Here is a 16,856-nt window from a genome sequence, read left to right as displayed (position 1 = left end):
ATCACTTGACGAGTCATCTTGATCCGTTCCTTGACTTCTTTCTCAAACTGCCTAAGCACAGATTCTTCAATGGAAGCTCCATCAGAATCATACAAAGCTCGGTACGTCGGCTTGTTGATCAGATCCGTGTAGTTCCTGGAGAGATCAGCGAAGATCCTAACGAGCTTCGAATTCTCGAGTTTAAGCTTCCTCGCGTACGAAGCATAAGCTAGTGCTAATGAACGGTGGTCATCAGCTTGTTTCCGGATCTGAATCAACCGTGGCCTAAGCGGATCCGATTTGATATCCAACATGGATCTTCTCATAGATCCGACTCCATTAGAGTACTCCACACCCTAAAAACTCCACACAAAAAAAAATTAAACACAAATCTTCTCCAGATTACAACAATTCAAACCTCAAATCAAGCTTTTTGAATACGAATTGTTCGGGGAAGATATGATAAGAGAGAGAGAGAGAGAGAGAGAACTTACAGGAAGAAGGAGATCAGGTGAATCGTTAGATTCGGAAGCGAAGAAGAGCGAGAGAGTGAAGAAGAGGAAGAGTGCGATAGTGGCGGCGAAAGCTGTGAGTCTGATTCTGACTCCGTTAATCGCCGGCGATCTGCCGCCGCGTAAGAGTCGGTGGTGATTAGCCATTGGAGGGGGGCGAGAGAGCACTTCACAGTTTCATTCAATTTATCAATTATAGCTAATTAATGGAGTGGTGTCTCTCACTAATCGTGTACGCGGCCAAACCCAAAAAAATGTCGGTAGTAGTAGTAACTAGTAAACCATTATTTTCAACTTTTATTTTAGGTGTAATATACTATTAAAATGGTTTTTGACTTATATAACTTTGTAATAAATTTGCCTAGTAGTGTTATTTATATCAGATCTGAGATTCAATCTGTGTTGTTAAGTACCTAACAAAATGGGAACAAGATTGAATATAATTATACAACTCTTTTGACATTAGATTGCCGAATTCAGACTATGCAACTATAGATTATCATTTATAAAAATGCTACAGGCTGGGATAAAGAACCGAACAGAACCAAAATTTCGATTTGGGTCGGCTTCGATTCTGTCAGCTAAACCGATCGGCAGGATTCTAATTTTTTGGTTCGGCTACCCAAGAATTTTGGTTCGGTTTGGTTCAAAGCAATCAGTTTTTCGGGCATATGTTTTTCTTAATAACCGGATTGTACCAAAACTAGACTAGTTTTCACTTTTCACTAATACAGGAACCGAACCAAACCGAATTTAACTAATACAAAATAACTAGATTTTTATTAATTAAATCGATTAATATCAGTTTTAAAATTAAAAATCTAAATTAACCGATAACCAAACCAAACCAAACCAACCGAATTTATGTAGTCAACAATACATACCTCTAATTTTCTTGGTTAACCGAACCAACAGACCCAAAGAACCGAAGTCCCAAACCCTTCAATGAATGGTAATGAAAATATACAACAATTTTTACACTTTTAAGAAAAATAATACAAAATTATTATAGATTTTAGTTTCATTTGACCTGAATTAACTTGTGCATATAGAACTTGCTCAAAACTATGGAAACTTACAAAATCATAACTTATAAGTCTACATCTAGTTACTTACTTATATATTTTTTTTATAGATCGAAATTATCTATTAATACAAAGTTTATATATTCATCGCCTTTTCAAGCGTTCTTGGAATGTTTGTTAGCATTGTAAAAGCGTCCAATGCCTTTGAAAGCCTTGGATAGTTTGAGAAGGTTAGGTCTCGCAATTCCTAAATGCATCTTCCCTGTTGAGAACTTCAAAGCCTGTAAGCAACAAAGTTGCTGATGATCAATCACATCATCATCATCCTCCTCTACTATTACTTCCTTCTCTATTATACTCTTCGTCTTCATCATCGACTTTGTCTTCTTCTTGAGCTTCTTCTTCTCTTCTTCAGTTTGATGTTTCTTCTCTGTTTGTGTCTCGTAAGTCTCCCACAGCTGATCCATGCCTTGTCCAACGTCAGCATTGTGTCGTTCTTCGAACAGCTTGCAAGCCAATGTTCTCCTCCATTCTTTCTCTTTCCTCATTGATCCAAAGCTTTGGAGAGAAACATTGTCTTCTTCTTCTTCCTTCTTAGTGATCACTTCGTTTCTCTTCCCTTCTCCGAGAAAATTGCTTAGTTTTGGGAAATTATAGCTTTCATCATTACCATCTCCGACAAGGTCAACTTTTTGAGCCTTGGATTCTTCTTTTGTCGGCTCTTCTTCATTATCGAGGACAACGTCACTTTTTGTTTTGACTTTATGTTCTTCTTCTTCTTCCTTTTCACATTTCTTGAATTCTTCTTCTTCTTCTTCTTCCTTTTCAAATTTCTTGGTTTCTTCTTCTTTCTCCAAATCAATCACATCCTCAAGCTTCAACGGTTTGATCTCAACGTGCTCCTCACGGGTCTCATCGGTCAAAGCTTCCGGCACCGTGCTCTCATGGCTACAGAATTTGTCAACAAAGGTCAATTCATCCGAACACATCTCATTCTCGGACGTACGTAATTCCATAGAGCAAGCCTCAACGACCATCTTATATGCTTCCAACTCCTCCACGGACTTAATACCCTCATCGTCATTGATCTCAAACTTGTGTTCCAAGACACTTCCAAGCTTACTACAATAAGAAAACAGGAAGCTTGGTTGTGCTTCTAGTGATTCAGAGTCAGGACAAGTGTCTTGAACATGCAAAGTACTGAGTAAGGCAAGAAGCAAGAGTGTGGTAGTTACAAAAAGTGGTGAAAGAAAAGAGAGAACCTTGAAGATGTAAGGTGAAAAGAAGAGCAAGTAAGAGAAATAGAAAGGGTGTGAGAGGATGAAGGAGCAAAGGAGATGAAAGTCAGAGAGGAGAAGAGAAGAGAAACCAATCTTCTTCCTATTTGGAGTCTCTTCTTGAGATGACAAGGCAAATTCAGACATGTTTGCAGCGAACCTTGGTGATCGGATGATATCAATGGCGACAAAGAAGGTTAAGAAGAACTAGCCAAGTTTTTTTTTTCTTTCTTTTGCTTTGCTCTGTTAAGAAGTGGCGTGACTATAAGAAAGAGATATGAGAGAGTGAGAAACGACAAGAAGAAAAAAGAGAAAGCAACTTTTGAAAGTTACCTTTCCTTTCACCTGTTTGGCCATTTCAATAACCACCACCATTGCCTTTTTCATTTGCTCGGTCTAAATGTTTCTTACCTTGACCCAAAAAAAAAAAGAACCCATCATCAACCGATTTATCAAGAACAATTACAATAAGTTCCAGTGTTCTGAATTGTGATCAATTCCTAAGTAACATAGATTATCAAAGTTATGATCATAGTTATCTTCAGTTCCATTGATAATGTCAAATGCAAGAGCCTAATTAACCAAACCGTCCTTATCCAATGTTATGAGTGTACTAGCTAACAACACATTCAATTAACTTTATCCTTAAATTAAAAGACCATCAATCACGGAGATAGTTAGTTCATACTAATAACTCAAACCAAAGAGAGTAGTACTCTTAGTGGTTGCATATGGGAAAAACATAATGGGTACTCAAGTGTAGTTCATTATTAGTTCTTTTGTCTCTTCACTTTTTCTTTTCTACTTCTTCTAAATGGACCCATAATGGTTTCTTCTTTTTCAGTCTCTTTGGTCCTTAAAAACTTACTTTCTACTAGCCGAGAGGTATCTTGAGAAGACTTGGTTCCAACTTTTCTCTTTTTATATCTCGTTCTCTCTCCAATTATCCACTGTGATCACAAATTTAGTAAAAGCAAAATGGTTAGAGAGAGAGAGAGTGAAACTGAAGCAATATTGGAATATCAAAAAAGAAAAAAAAAATATCAATATCTCATGGTCCGATCAATAGTACTACATAGTGAAAAGATTCTTGTTTTTTAGTTCGCAACATCTACCAAATACGGGGAAAAGGGCCAAAATCAACCCAGACAATTTGAACAAAAAATTGCTATTCCCAGGATTCGAACCTGCATTCACCTAGCCCATCATTTTTACCCCGTAACCACTCGGATAAATTGATTTCTATGGGATTGATTAACAACAATGTAATAGATTCTCTTCCGTCAATCTTCTTCTAATCATCTTCTCTCCTTCGCTTCACAATGGCAAAAACGAACATATCCAAGGCTTTCCAGCACATAATATGCAACGGTGAACTAAGCCTTTGAGATTGAACAAATACATTCTTATCTAGAAGGAGAAGATGGTGATGGACGAGGAGAAATGCAGATCTGGGTTTTACTAAGATTCATGGAACTCATGAAAAAATACAAAAACAAAAAGACGATTTGTTTGCATTAGAAAAAGAAGATTTACGGAAGACAATATATTACATCGTTGTTAATAAATCCCAAAGAAATCGATTTGTCTGAGTGGTTATTGGTAAGATAGATGCTTTAAGTTAACGTGGGTTTGAATCTTGGTAGTAGCATTTTTTTATTTCATTTAAACTATCAAAACGACGTCGTTTTGATGCCTTGATGTCATGCGGTCGCTTTGTTGGCATCTGACTCAGCACCGTTAAATGATCAAGTAACACCGCTTACGGACATGTTGAAATCGGCTAATTTTATAAAGTTTATGTATAAAATTTGAAATTTTAGTTTGTTCAAATTGATAATTGTATCGTACCATAGTTTGGGTATGAAAAAGCGTTTCACAAATAGTCTGGGTTGATTTTGACCGTTTTTCCACCAACATATGTAATATAGCCTGTATTACGTAAATATTGTATTTTAAGCATGCATTACTAGTCATAATTTTGATCTCCAAGATTAGAGAATCCTCGATATAAGATAGAAAACATATACTGTACATACGTGATATATGTCAGATCATTATCACACTAATACCGAATATAAGCAAACTCAAAAGTTAGCCATTGTCAGTTTGACTAGGCTTTCCAATAAACAGAACAATAATTATGTAACACAAAACTACACCGTTCTCAGTTCGTGTAGCAACATAAAAGATCGTAGACTCGTAGTATTCTAGTAATTCTTTCTTCCGGTGCTCAAACTTGTGGATTATAAAAGAAGAGATGTAAGAGTAAGACTAAGAGCCTAGAGATAGTTTATTGTGGATCTTGTAAAACTAAGAGCCTAGAGATAGACGTGCGTCTTCTTTACCTCTTGGTTTTCATGTTTTTGTTGTGGCTCCAAATGTTATTGAGCCTGTGTTGCCAGACGAAGTTCATGTATCATGACGTTAAAGGCCAACGACAAACTCGAGTGTAATCTGTTTCTATTTTTTTTTCTTAATAAATTCTAGGGGCTAATTTAAGAGCCTAGAGATAGTTTAAGTCCTCAAATGTCGCATTATTTGTAACAAGACACGACTTTTGAAATATAGTGTACATGACTCTTACACATGAGCAATCAAAAAGATGAAGACGAGTTTTCATGTATAGATAGAAAAACCCTGGCGGAAAAACATAGAGTCGTCGATTTTGATTTCCATAGCTTGCAAACACAATTTGAAGTGTTGATAAAAAACCACACCAAAAAAAAAAAAAAAAAAAAANATATACTCAATTAAGAGAACCCATGAATAGTCGAATCTTTATTTCTTACTTCTATGTACCAACTTGTCTTAACAACATCCTTCATGAGGATCATACTGTATCAAACCTCTATGAAGTCACAAATTAATCAATGAAAGAAAGCTGTTAAAAAAATAATAATAATAAATATCTATATATAATAGCAAACCTATTTTTTTGTGTCATCTTTAATCCAATGGTTGAGATTAGTTTTATTATTCTATCTAACGGTTGAAACTTATTAATGATTCCAACAGTTGCAAGTTTTTGTTCCTTCAAATAATCGTGTCTCTTCGTCGTACCTCATATTTCAAAAATCACACATTTTAACTTTTCCATCTCTTAGTTGTACCTCCATCTTTTAAGAATCACATCTATTAATTTTTGCACCTCTTTGTTTCACACTTCTATATTTTACACCTCTTTTTTATTATATATAAACTTTTATAGATTACCAAAACAAGTTTCGAATTTATTGTTATCAGAGTATTTTTAAAAATAAAAAATAAATTCAAAGAATTGTTTATTGGAGTGTTTTTAAATTAACATGCATCAATTTCTATATCAAGGTATTTTTATGAATTTGTTAGTGTCCATTCCGAAAAATTGGTTTTATTCTCTCCTCCCTTTTGTTCTCATATATAGATTATAGATTAACAAAAGTTTTGTTCTTATTAAGTGATCTGTTTGTCTTATGTTGTCCGTTAGATAATTTACTCAAGATAACACTTAATTTTAATTTCTTAAGTTAAAGTAGTAGACTAACAAAAGGACGTGAGATCAATATATGACCTGTTCTTTTTCTTGTCACGGGATTGAGGCGAGCGACCAAAAAAATCATCGTCACGTCATTCACCATCGTGGGAATTTACATAAGAGTTACGACCATCTGATGTACAATCAAAGGTTTTGATTTACTTATACCAGATACTACTCAATTTAAATTCGACGTGATAATGAGTGAACTTATTGTAATATACATTATAGTATTTACCAATGTTTTCCCAATAAATAAATCAAACAGAAATAAACCATCTAACCAAATCGGGTAGCTTAATTATGTTTAAAATATGTATGCAAATAGACTAATCCAAATCGGGAACTTATTTCCTCTCATTAAAAACAAAAATAATACATCGTGATAACAAGATAAAAATTATCCGTTGCCAAAAAGACACAAGATAAAATTAGTGAAGTGACGTAATAGGTGATTAGTATAGTACTACACAACGGTCAGTTATGAAACCATACGACCAAAAGGTACAACTCTCTATTTAAAAAGGTACATCGTTTCAATCATGACTATTAGATATTATATATATACATTAACATTCTAAAGTTACTAGAACAAAACTCACTATTCCATTAGTCTTTTCTACAGCAACTTCAACCTAGCTACACAAATTCCTCCGTATAAATATTTATCAAATCTGCAAATGAAACGTGGACAGCAACGCATTTTAGGAAGAGTAATACGAAAATGGGAATTCAGAAATCCAAAAAATGGAAATAAAATTATTAGTTTGAATTTTCTTCTTCTGGATGAGAAGTTAACTTATAACATTCATACAAGTTACTTTTAAAAATGTTTAACATATGATTATTACGTGCGTCTAAACTAAGTTTTTTTTATAGGATACAACTATTATGGGTTCAATTTATAAACGATATATTGATCATTACTTACAAAATTTAATCGAAGGAACCATATATTTTCTCAATGATTTGGAAGTATGGCGAGCCGTAGATTATTACAAAATTTCCGACCATGTTTTTACTATAGGGTTGATCGACCATTCAAATATATCCCAGATAGAAGATGATACTTTCTCTATTTCTTCGGAAAAATTCAGTTTTCGTAATTATGATGAACTCATGGATATATCCGATAAAGATATTCGTTTTGAAGGTATGAACTTTCTTAATAAGTTACGTTAGTGCTTCAGTGGCATATGAAATTTTCTAACACAAAGTTCTTAATAATAATATAGAAAATAGTAAAAATAGCAGTACGTCATGTCGAGTCCTTTATAAATACATGTGTCATGATGGCATACATATGTTTAATTTTTGTATGGTTGTGTGAAAATAAAAATGAACTTAATAAGACACCCCATGTCGATCTTTTTAATAGATTGAGGCATTGAGCATTATCATACTTGAATTTACAAACCTATTCTAAATGTCTATAATATTAAATAATATATTTTGTCTATCTTTTTACAGATATTATCGGAGTTATAACCGATAAAAAATGATGAACGAATATTCAAGCAATGGAAATGAGAGAATAACTTTAGATATTCAACTGGAAGGGTTTGTTATATACATCCCCATACTACTCTATTATTGTTTAATAATAGTTGTCATTAGGAATAGAAGCTACCGTTTCATATTAATTTCCATTACATTATTTGTAAATTTAATAAAAATAATATGTAACTGAGGAAGCAAAGTTCGAGTTATCTCATCTAACGGTTTAGAATTATTAATGATTCTAACAGTTGCAAATTTTTTTCTTCCAATAATCGTGTTTTTTCGACATACTCTCATTTTTCAAAAATCGTACTTATTAATTTTTATATATTTTTATTTCACACCTCTATATTTTACAACTCTGTATTTTATATCTCTTAGTTTATTATATATAGATTTTTATGGACTATTAAAACAAGTTTAAATTTTATTGTTGTCTAAGTATTATTTTAATTTTAAACTTACAAAGAGGACTTTGAACATAGAGGTGTGAAACAAAAATGTGTAAAAATTAATAGGTGCAATTTTTGAAAGATGAGGTATTATTGTTTTCTGAGTATTATTGTTTTCTGGGAATGTTCCAATTTATGGATTTTGAAAAGAGTTTTTTTTTTCTTTGAGTATTGTTTCACACCTCCAAGTTTAAAAAATTATAAGTATTGTTTTCTTTTAATTTATTAATCAACATGATTCACTCATCTTCGTTAAAATTTAGATTGTTTTATATATTGATTCCTTCATCTAACTTTTGTTTGGTATCGTTTTCCATTTATACCTGCATCAATCATCTCTTCCAAATATTAATATAGGTAATTGATTGTGATTTCTAATTTTTCATAGATTTATATGTTTATATATTATAGCAAACTCACTTTTAGGGGTCAATTTAAATATAGCAGATGAGATTTTTTTATTATCTCATCTAATTGTTTAGATTTGTTAATGATCTTAAAAGTTGTCATATTTTGATCCAACAATTGTGTTTCTTCGTCGTACTCCCAGCTTTCAATGTTCACATTTGTTAGATTTCGCACATTTTTGTTTTACACATCTTTGTTTATATATATATATATATATATGTTTATGGACCTTGAAAATAGCTTTTGTTCTTTGAGTATTGTTTAACACCTTCAAATTTAAAAATTCTGAGTATTATTTTCTTTCAATTTATTAATCAACATTGATTCACTCATCTTTGTTAAAAAATTTAGATTGTTTTATTTATAGATTCATTCATCTAACTTTTGTTTGGTGTCGTTTTTCATCTAACCCGTATTGATCATCTCTTCCAAGTATTAATTTAGGTAATTAATTGTGATTTCTAATTTTTTGTAGATTTATCTTTTTAGTCAGTTTAGTTGGTTGTAGCTATAAGCTCTTTCTCCCTGATTCTCTTATTATTTTTTATAAATTTCGATAGAATAATTATTTAAATTTTGTTTTATATGAATATTTTTCAAAATTGATTATCTAAGTATCATTCAGTAAACCTAAATTTATATATCTTTAATATTATTTTCTTCTTTGTCACTGAATTGATTTTTCATTTTTATATATCCAACAAATATTTTATTTAAATAATTTAGTTGATTAATTTTAGTAATTATTTATGATTTTTATACTATACAGTTAACGAATTACCATAAAGTTTTCACTTTAAATGTGAAATTAACAATGTTAGTCATTTTAAGTTTTCAATTTTCCGTGCGGTAACCCATGGGCCAACATCCTAGTACTCAATAAAAACACGAAGGGGCAAATGTCTATTTAGAAACATCTGGGGAATAAAATGAAATTTATAGCATCTTGCAGGATCATTTCTTAATTACATAAGAGTTATGACCGGGTTCGGGTTTAGGGTTAAATCTCGGGTTTTAGATCAACCCGAATCATAAGACACCGTAACATCGAGAAATTGGAGTCGTCTCCTAAGTTCCGTGGCGTCAAAAAAATGGCGTCGGGTGATCGGAAATCCCCAGAAGAACGAACGACTAAGCCGTTGTCTCCTCCGACTCCGATCGTGCAGCAAAATGGAACTCCGACGAGGCGTGTGCTGATCACTTCCCTTTTAGCAGGTTTTCGCATTAAACAATCACTTGCTTCTTCGTCTCTCTCTGGGTTTATTGTTACATTTTTGTTCGAACGACTAGGGATTATGAGTGTACACACCTTTTAGAAGACGCATTTGTGATTTTGGTTGCACAAATTTGATGTTTCCATAAGTATTACTTTGAAGTTCGTTTTACAAGCTTGTTGTGAATGGAGGAATCCATCAAATTCCATTGCTTATGAGTTAGGAAGATGACAACCTTTGGCTGCGTTTGATTAGTTATTGGAAGATCATAGCATATGTCATAACTGTTACTTAGATTTTGCACAAACGTTGTGTGGGTGTAGAGAAGATTCACTAGTTTGATGACCAGAGCCTTTGGGGTTTTTTGGGTTGATTATTCTATAGCTTAGTTATTGTGTTGTCTGAGAAGATGTTCATGTGCAGGTGTTATTGGAGGAGGAGCTGGTTTAGTGTCTAAACACCGGAAAGCTCATCCAAATATTCCTACTGTTTACGCTACTAATTGTGCTATTGTCGCCGGTTGCTATTGCGGTACCTTATTTTCTTCTTTTCCATTTGTGTGTTTCTGAAGATTGAAACTGTGTGTTTCCAACTTTTTCTAAGAAGTGGAGTGTAATGTCATGTTACATTAACATTTGTTTCCTTGTTGGTTTTGGTAGGAGCTCGTGAGTTTGTGAGAATAACTCGAAGATCAGAGCACGATGATTTAATGAACTCAGCTATTGGAGGACTTTTCAGTGGTGCTTTGCTTGGAAGACTTCAAGGTTTGTGATCATGAATATGTTTAGGCAGTATTTATTTAACTGTGTCTTCCTCATTCTTTGTCCAATCTTTATGAATTTCCATAGTCCCTGAAGATTTGGTTGTGTTAATAATACTCTCAACTAGTCTGACCATGAGAGTGCCATTTGCTGTTACAATAAGAGATCATAACATAATAACTCTGCTGTCTGAGTCAGTTAGAATGAATCTTTCATGAATACCTCTTTACTCTTTAGGTTGTTAAGCCTGAAATTGACATGGTTTTATGATTATGCCCGTCTCCTCGCTAGATTGTTAGACTCCTGTAACCCTTAATTTTATTTACAGGAGGTCCTCAGGGTGCGATTCGCTACTCTCTAGTTTTTGCAGCTGTGGGCACAGCATTTGATTACGCTTCACTTATAGCAAAACCAATGTTAGAGAGCTACCGTAACATGGAGTCATTCAAGTTACCTGAATGGTCTCCTATTAGAATCCTCGACGAAGAAGCCTTAGCAAAGAAGAAAGCTCAGGAAGAGAAGATATTCCCTGAAAGAGTTCTCGGCAAATTGAACAAGGAATAGTCTTGAGTCTTCACCAACTTAGATTATTTCTTTCTTCTGAGGTTTGCATTCTTGTTTCTGGGTTTTGCTGTTTCGTGAGAGTAATTCTAGACCTTTTAGATAAGACTTGAGGAGGATTTTGTTTCTTTTTTTTTTTTGAGTTGCCTCAGGGGAAAAAGAACTTTCTTTAGACACAAGAAAACGTCGTTAGTTGTATTCTGACCTACTACCGACTACCGTAAGCGTATTGATATACTTATGGCAAATAAATGTAAATGTGGCAAAGTATTGGAAGGCTTAAGCTTCATATTGTTGAATAATTTGGGTGTTTTCTGTATTTATAAGTATGTTACAACACTATTTTTGTCTTTATAAACATAATGGCTACTTTACTTTTTGGGAGCATGTTTGTGAAGATTTGAGACTTTTCTTTGATTAACACAGGTGATCCAGATTAAGTCCAACTAATTGGATGGATAAACCAACCCATCGCTAGGTTGTCAGCCTTCACGCTCGCTACCACATGTCCAAGTTTTTCTGTTCTAGAAATTATTACACTTGCAATTTATGGGTTTTTTTTTGTTAACGTTCTAGACTACACAGATCGATCGATATATCTACTTTTTAAATCCGTTGGTGAATCTTCCGACTCCGACATAGTAGGTGTATAGTGGGTTAGAAGTAGATATACTAAAACGTGAGTTGTTATGAATTATGCACTATTAGTGGATGCGTATGAGAATGAGCAAACCTAAAAAAAAAAAATCTCAACAACACATGTGGACAAGAAAAAGTCTTCACCCTCGTTTGCAAAAACAAAGTCACATGATTAAACCGAGAAGACACGTGCTTGCTTTGAGCTATATTACAAAAACAGAGCACCACAACAAACAACAACACTAGCCGGACTTTTTAATTTAACACATTTCATCTTTGACAATTGTCCCCAACAATGGCAAGCAATGGCAAAACCGTGATTTCAGACACCACCAAGTGGCAAATTTAAAAAGTCGTACTTTCTTCACCTTTCGCCTCGGACCCATCGGAGGAGATTTACATTCACAGTGTTTTGAAATCCAAAAAAACAGAACCTTCTCGTTTCTCTTTTGCTTCTTCAATTTTTTTTCCAAAAAAAAAAAATGTTGAAGCTTTCGTGTAATGTGACTGATTCTTCAAAGTTACAGAGAAGCTTACTCTTCTTCTCGCATTCTCATCGATCTGATCCGGTGAATTGCATCCGTCGTAGAATCGTCGCATCTTCCGTCTCTTGTTCTCAGACGAAGAAGACGGGTTTGGTGGATCCTTTGCGAGCGGTTGTATCTGCTGATCAAGGAAGTGTGATTCGAGCTGAACAAGGTTTGGGTACTCTCGCGGATCAGCTCCGATTAGGTAGTTTGACTGAAGATGGTTTGTCTTATAAAGAGAAGTTTGTTGTCAGATCTTACGAAGTCGGTAGTAACAAAACCGCCACCATTGAAACCATCGCTAATCTCTTACAGGTCAGATTTTGTCTCTAAAATCTATGATTGGTTTTGTTCTTCTTCTTGTCTTCTTGATATGTCACAAAAGTATGAATCTTTTTTTATTTTTGTGTGTATATAGGAGGTGGGATGTAATCATGCACAAGGTGTTGGGTTTTCGACTGATGGGTTTGCAACAACACCTACGATGAGGAAATTGCATCTCATTTGGGTTACTGCTAGGATGCACATTGAGATCTACAATTACCCTGCTTGGTTTGTTTATTTTCATTTCTTATATGTCTGCATGTTGACTTTTTAGTGAGCCAGAAGTTTGAATCTTTGGTTTGGTTTTACTACAGGGGTGATGTGGTTGAGATAGAGACATGGTGTCAGAGTGAAGGAAGGATTGGGACAAGGCGTGATTGGATTCTTAAGGATTGTGCCACTGGTGAAGTCACTGGCCGTGCTACAAGGTATGAGTAAATAATATAGCAAAGTTTGGTTAGGGACCTTATGTTTTAATATTTGTGCCATGGACCTATAGTGGAGTTCTATGTTTTTTATGTTAAGAGAAAGGTTTCTGTAACTTGGATTTATGGGCCTGTTATAATTTTGTTGTGTGATGTATGTGTTTTGGTCTCTCAGCAAGTGGGTGATGATGAACCAAGACACAAGACGGCTTCAGAAAGTTTCTGATGATGTCCGGGACGAGTACTTGGTCTTCTGTCCTCAAGAACCCAGGTAAAAGGACAGTTTAGTACCAGGGCAAAGCTTGCTGGTCGATTAAATTGTTATTCCCATGAATGAATGAATGCTAAGTTTGTTTTCTTTCTATGTAACTAATAGATTAGCATTTCCAGAAGAGAATAACAGAAGCTTGAAGAAAATCCCAAAACTCGAAGATCCGGCTCAGTATTCAATGATTGGGCTCAAGGTACAAACAACAGTATTTTAGGACCCTTTCTCCAACTTTAGGCTTCAGAATTCCTCAACGCTTTGTGATCATTTTTTTGCAGCCTAGACGAGCTGATCTTGACATGAACCAGCATGTCAATAATGTCACCTACATTGGATGGGTTCTCGAGGTAAGTCAGGTTGTATGAGAAAAAGCTCAATGTGCTTAAATGATAACTTTAGTAATCATATGATCTTGTTTCCTGGTAATGGCAGAGCGTACCACAAGAAATTGTAGACACGCACGAACTTCAGGTCATTACTCTGGATTACAGAAGAGAATGTCAACAAGACGATGTGGTTGATTCACTCACCACCTCGGAAATTGGTGGAACCAATGGCTCTGCCACGTCTGGCACACAGGGCCACAACGATAGCCAGTTCTTGCATCTCCTGAGGTTGTCTGGAGATGGTCAGGAGATCAACCGCGGGACAACCCTGTGGAGAAAGAAGCCATCAAGATAAGAAATAGACAATCTCTTAAAGCCATTTTGTTCTCAAGTTTCCATCATCTCACTGAAGATTTCGCTTCACGAGTCTGAGCAGGTCTCATTTTTTTTCTTCTCTTTCAAATTTGGGTTAGGCTAGAAAGAACTGGATTGTTGAAGTAATCTTTGTTGAACTTAATTATGTTTGTTCATGTTCTTTGTACAAATTTTGGGGATTTAGCCAAACCCATATCATCTTTGGTCTTGTCTTGTGCCTGCGTGTATTTTTAATTTATCCTTTTAAAACACAAAAAAGATTGTTCATCAGATGTTTTATATAAACACAGTTTCTTTGACATCAAAGACCTCAAGAGGTAAGAGTTGTTTGAAACATTATACGAGTCAAGGAACTTTCACATAAAACTCTGTGGTTATTTAAACAAGTTACATGATTTGATAACAGATTTTGCCTATTACAGAGGCTCGTAAAAATGTAAACGGTGTGAGATAAAAATTGGAAACTACAAAAGAAAACACACTGAATCGAAGAACAACAATAAGATAATCATGAGTCCTACTCCTATGTCAGAGCATCTCAGTTAATCTAATCATGAAAGAGTTAACTGCAGAAGAATCCAAGACAATCCATGAAGACTCAAATAGCTCGTGAAAGTAATCAGCTCTACTCTCTTGAGCTGCCTTTCTGAAAGCATTGCCAAAAGCATTCCCTCTGACTGCCCCGAGCCTCGGCTTCCCACAAACTCCAACCACAAGTATCTTTCCAGGTTGTTGAGATGCGCAGGCACATAGCATTGGTTTCATCCTAGCTCCTTTCTCTCTCAAAGCATCCATTAGAAAGTAACAGAACTTTGTCAAGGCTTGAGGATATCCCAAATACTTAGCATCCATGGAATCTTCAACTTTCACCCATCTGAATTTCCTACCACTTCGGATGCATCCACTCTTCATGATTGCTGCACTTCCTTGTCTAAGAATTGCTCGTTGAACCTTGATTGCTTGTTGCATACCAGATCGAAGTTTATCCAAATTGTTCAAAGACAGAGCATCATAAGCTTCGCCAAACTGTTTTGAAGCAGAGGAGCCACCTGAACCAAGAAATGATTCAAGAAGTGCTGTGATACCATAGACAACATCTGCAGCAGATACCCTTGAGCTATAACCATGAAGCCGCAAGAAACTCCGGTAGTAGAAATCATTAAGCCCATATTCAGGCAAAAACCGATCAAACTCTTGCTTCATTTTTTTTTTCACCTCGAGGCTCATGTATGGAAACTTTTGCTGGCACTCGATAAGTGCAAACCCCATACGCGCTAGAAGAAGTTTAAGTTTCTTGATGCCGTTATCGCTCCACGTCTTCAACTTGGTCGCAATGTATGAGGAACAAAGCATGGAGTCAAACAACGTCCACTCCCTGAGAAGCATAAGCCTAGGCTCTTCTTCATAAGAGATTCTTGAGCAGTCTGGTGCTCGAATCTTGGTTCCATCTTTCAAAGTAACAGAAGTGATCTTATCAATGTTTCCCGAGCTATTGATGTGTTGTTCAAGCTCCATAACCGCAGCTTGGTATCTTTCATCAGTCAACCTCTCGTGAACAAACTGATCAGTCAAAGAGACACAAGCCAGCCAGAGCAACTCATTAGTGTTCTTCCTCAGCATGTGGGACAGCTCAAACAACAAGCACCCAGATGGCTTCCCATGAAAAGTCCCCATCTTGTAATAATCCCTCTTTAGCTTCTTAAAAACCTTGACACCATCTTCCATTTTCCTCCTCTTACTTGGCCTATCACCATCTCCATCATCACCATCATCACTACCCTCTTCTTCCTCCTCCTCCTCCTCCTCATCCTCATCCTCATGAGATTCACCAGCTTCTTCAGCCCTTTCCATATGCAACTGAAAGCTCTCATTCGCAAGCTTCAACACATCGAAATCATAAGCCAAATCAGCTTGCCTCTCATCATCATCAGTATGAAGAACAACAACTTGCTGATTCTGATCACTCAGGTTATGCAAATGAATAGGCCTATGACTATCCACAACAAAGACACGAGCCGCGGGACCTAACTTCAAGACAACCTTCAAATCACGGTGACAACCCCAATTAATCAAAAGTATAGTAACAGGAGGACTCTCAGAGGAAGTAGAACACAACCCAGCAGGACCAGCGTACTTGTGAATCTCCAGAAATGAGGATACAGGGAAACAAGAATACTGAATCGAATCTGATTCCAGTATATGAGTTATAACCTTAAGCGCACAGAGTGAGTCAACATCAGATGTAGAAGGAAATATCAAAAGCGGATTCTGTGAAGACAATGAAGTAGCTGACTCACGAAGCTTCGCATAGAACGATTCTACTTTCTGAATCCTCACCATATCCGTGAAATTGGATTACCCACCCAAAACCCAGTTAATCAAGAACCCTAAAAATTGGGGGAAGATCCTAATTATGCCCAGATTTGAGACCAAAGAGAAATCCAAAGTCAAAGTACCTTAGATTTTGACTTCTGGGTAGCTTTCAAGTCACCAGCTTTAGGATTCGTTTGCTCTCTTCTTCAGATTTTTTTACGACGATGATGATTACAGAGAAGCAAATGGAACAAAAGAGGAAGAGAGAGAGAAGAAGAGAGCGAAGGAGAGAGAGAGAGAGTCTGAGGAAGTAGTATAGAGATCTGAAAGGGTGTATTTGATTTGGCGTGTGGTAATGAAAATTTTGAAACTTTTTTCCATTTTCGAGTTCGCCGGCGAAATGTTGAAATTTTTCGAAATTTTTTTGATTGACCGCCAGATTTTTTTTGGCAT

The 16,856-nt window shown here is 35.5% G+C and overlaps 5 protein-coding genes across 7 annotated transcripts in view; 2 read left to right on the top strand and 3 right to left on the bottom strand.

Moving 5' to 3' along the window:
- The window catches only part of LOC104766431 (galacturonosyltransferase 8), a 9,050-nt gene extending 8,300 nt beyond the window's left edge, over positions 1–750 (bottom strand). Inside the window, exons 1-2 of one of the 2 annotated variants that reach the window (XM_010490322.2) lie at positions 474–750; positions 18–335 (exon numbers count right to left, since the gene is read on the bottom strand). In XM_010490322.2, coding sequence (XP_010488624.1) covers positions 18–335; positions 474–638 — 483 coding nt within the window. In that variant the 5' untranslated portion in view covers positions 639–750. Of the gene's footprint in view, positions 336–473 lie in introns of both variants that reach the window. The other variant, XM_019241161.1, reaches the window with a different exon arrangement.
- LOC104766429 (vicilin-like seed storage protein At2g18540) lies at positions 1,547–3,203 on the bottom strand. The gene has a single exon (XM_010490321.2). The coding sequence runs from the start codon at positions 2,938–2,940 to the stop codon at positions 1,672–1,674; it is 1,269 nt and encodes a 422-aa protein (XP_010488623.1). The 5' UTR covers positions 2,941–3,203; the 3' UTR covers positions 1,547–1,671.
- On the top strand, positions 9,695–11,649 carry LOC104766427. Of its 2 annotated transcripts, XM_010490319.1 has the most exons (5): positions 9,695–9,885; positions 10,308–10,415; positions 10,544–10,648; positions 10,974–11,250; positions 11,633–11,649. In XM_010490319.1, exons 1-4 carry the CDS (start codon positions 9,762–9,764, stop codon positions 11,207–11,209), a joined length of 573 nt encoding a protein of 190 aa, XP_010488621.1. In that variant the 5' UTR covers positions 9,695–9,761; the 3' UTR covers positions 11,210–11,250; positions 11,633–11,649. The 2 variants fall into 2 exon arrangements, with proteins under 2 accessions (XP_010488621.1, XP_010488619.1); XM_010490317.2 differs by lacking the exon at positions 11,633–11,649 and having other exon boundaries at positions 10,974–11,548.
- LOC104766426 (oleoyl-acyl carrier protein thioesterase 1, chloroplastic) lies at positions 12,127–14,304 on the top strand. The gene is made up of 7 exons (XM_010490316.2): positions 12,127–12,687; positions 12,791–12,924; positions 13,011–13,124; positions 13,297–13,392; positions 13,498–13,585; positions 13,668–13,736; positions 13,822–14,304. The coding sequence occupies exons 1-7, from the start codon at positions 12,328–12,330 to the stop codon at positions 14,068–14,070; spliced, it is 1,110 nt and encodes a 369-aa protein (XP_010488618.1). The 5' UTR covers positions 12,127–12,327; the 3' UTR covers positions 14,071–14,304.
- LOC104766424 (cell division control protein 45 homolog) lies at positions 14,445–16,856 on the bottom strand. The gene has a single exon (XM_010490315.1). It carries the CDS (start codon positions 16,428–16,430, stop codon positions 14,619–14,621), a length of 1,812 nt encoding a protein of 603 aa, XP_010488617.1. The 5' UTR covers positions 16,431–16,856; the 3' UTR covers positions 14,445–14,618.

Source organism: Camelina sativa, chromosome 19, assembly GCF_000633955.1.
Source record: "Camelina sativa cultivar DH55 chromosome 19, Cs, whole genome shotgun sequence".
NCBI classification, from domain to species: domain Eukaryota; kingdom Viridiplantae; phylum Streptophyta; class Magnoliopsida; order Brassicales; family Brassicaceae; genus Camelina; species Camelina sativa.
Note: the sequence above shows the minus strand (reverse complement) of the source record. Positions and strands in the feature narration are given on the sequence as shown.

Bases quoted from the DNA above. Each gene is read 5' to 3' on its own strand.
- LOC104766429 (XM_010490321.2), bottom strand. From the start codon at position 2,940: ATGTCTGAATTTGCCTTGTCATCTCAAGAAGAGACTCCAAATAGGAAG.
- LOC104766427 (XM_010490319.1), top strand. From the start codon at position 9,762: ATGGCGTCGGGTGATCGGAAATCCCCAGAAGAACGAACGACTAAGCCG. The intron at 10,416-10,543 runs GTACCTTATTTT...TGGTTTTGGTAG, and splicing joins TGTCGCCGGTTGCTATTGCG to GAGCTCGTGAGTTTGTGAGA. The intron at 10,649-10,973 runs GTTTGTGATCAT...TTTTATTTACAG, and splicing joins TTTGCTTGGAAGACTTCAAG to GAGGTCCTCAGGGTGCGATT.
- LOC104766426 (XM_010490316.2), top strand. From the start codon at position 12,328: ATGTTGAAGCTTTCGTGTAATGTGACTGATTCTTCAAAGTTACAGAGA. The intron at 13,393-13,497 runs GTAAAAGGACAG...TGTAACTAATAG, and splicing joins TTCTGTCCTCAAGAACCCAG to ATTAGCATTTCCAGAAGAGA. The intron at 13,737-13,821 runs GTAAGTCAGGTT...TGGTAATGGCAG, and splicing joins ACATTGGATGGGTTCTCGAG to AGCGTACCACAAGAAATTGT.
- LOC104766424 (XM_010490315.1), bottom strand. From the start codon at position 16,430: ATGGTGAGGATTCAGAAAGTAGAATCGTTCTATGCGAAGCTTCGTGAG.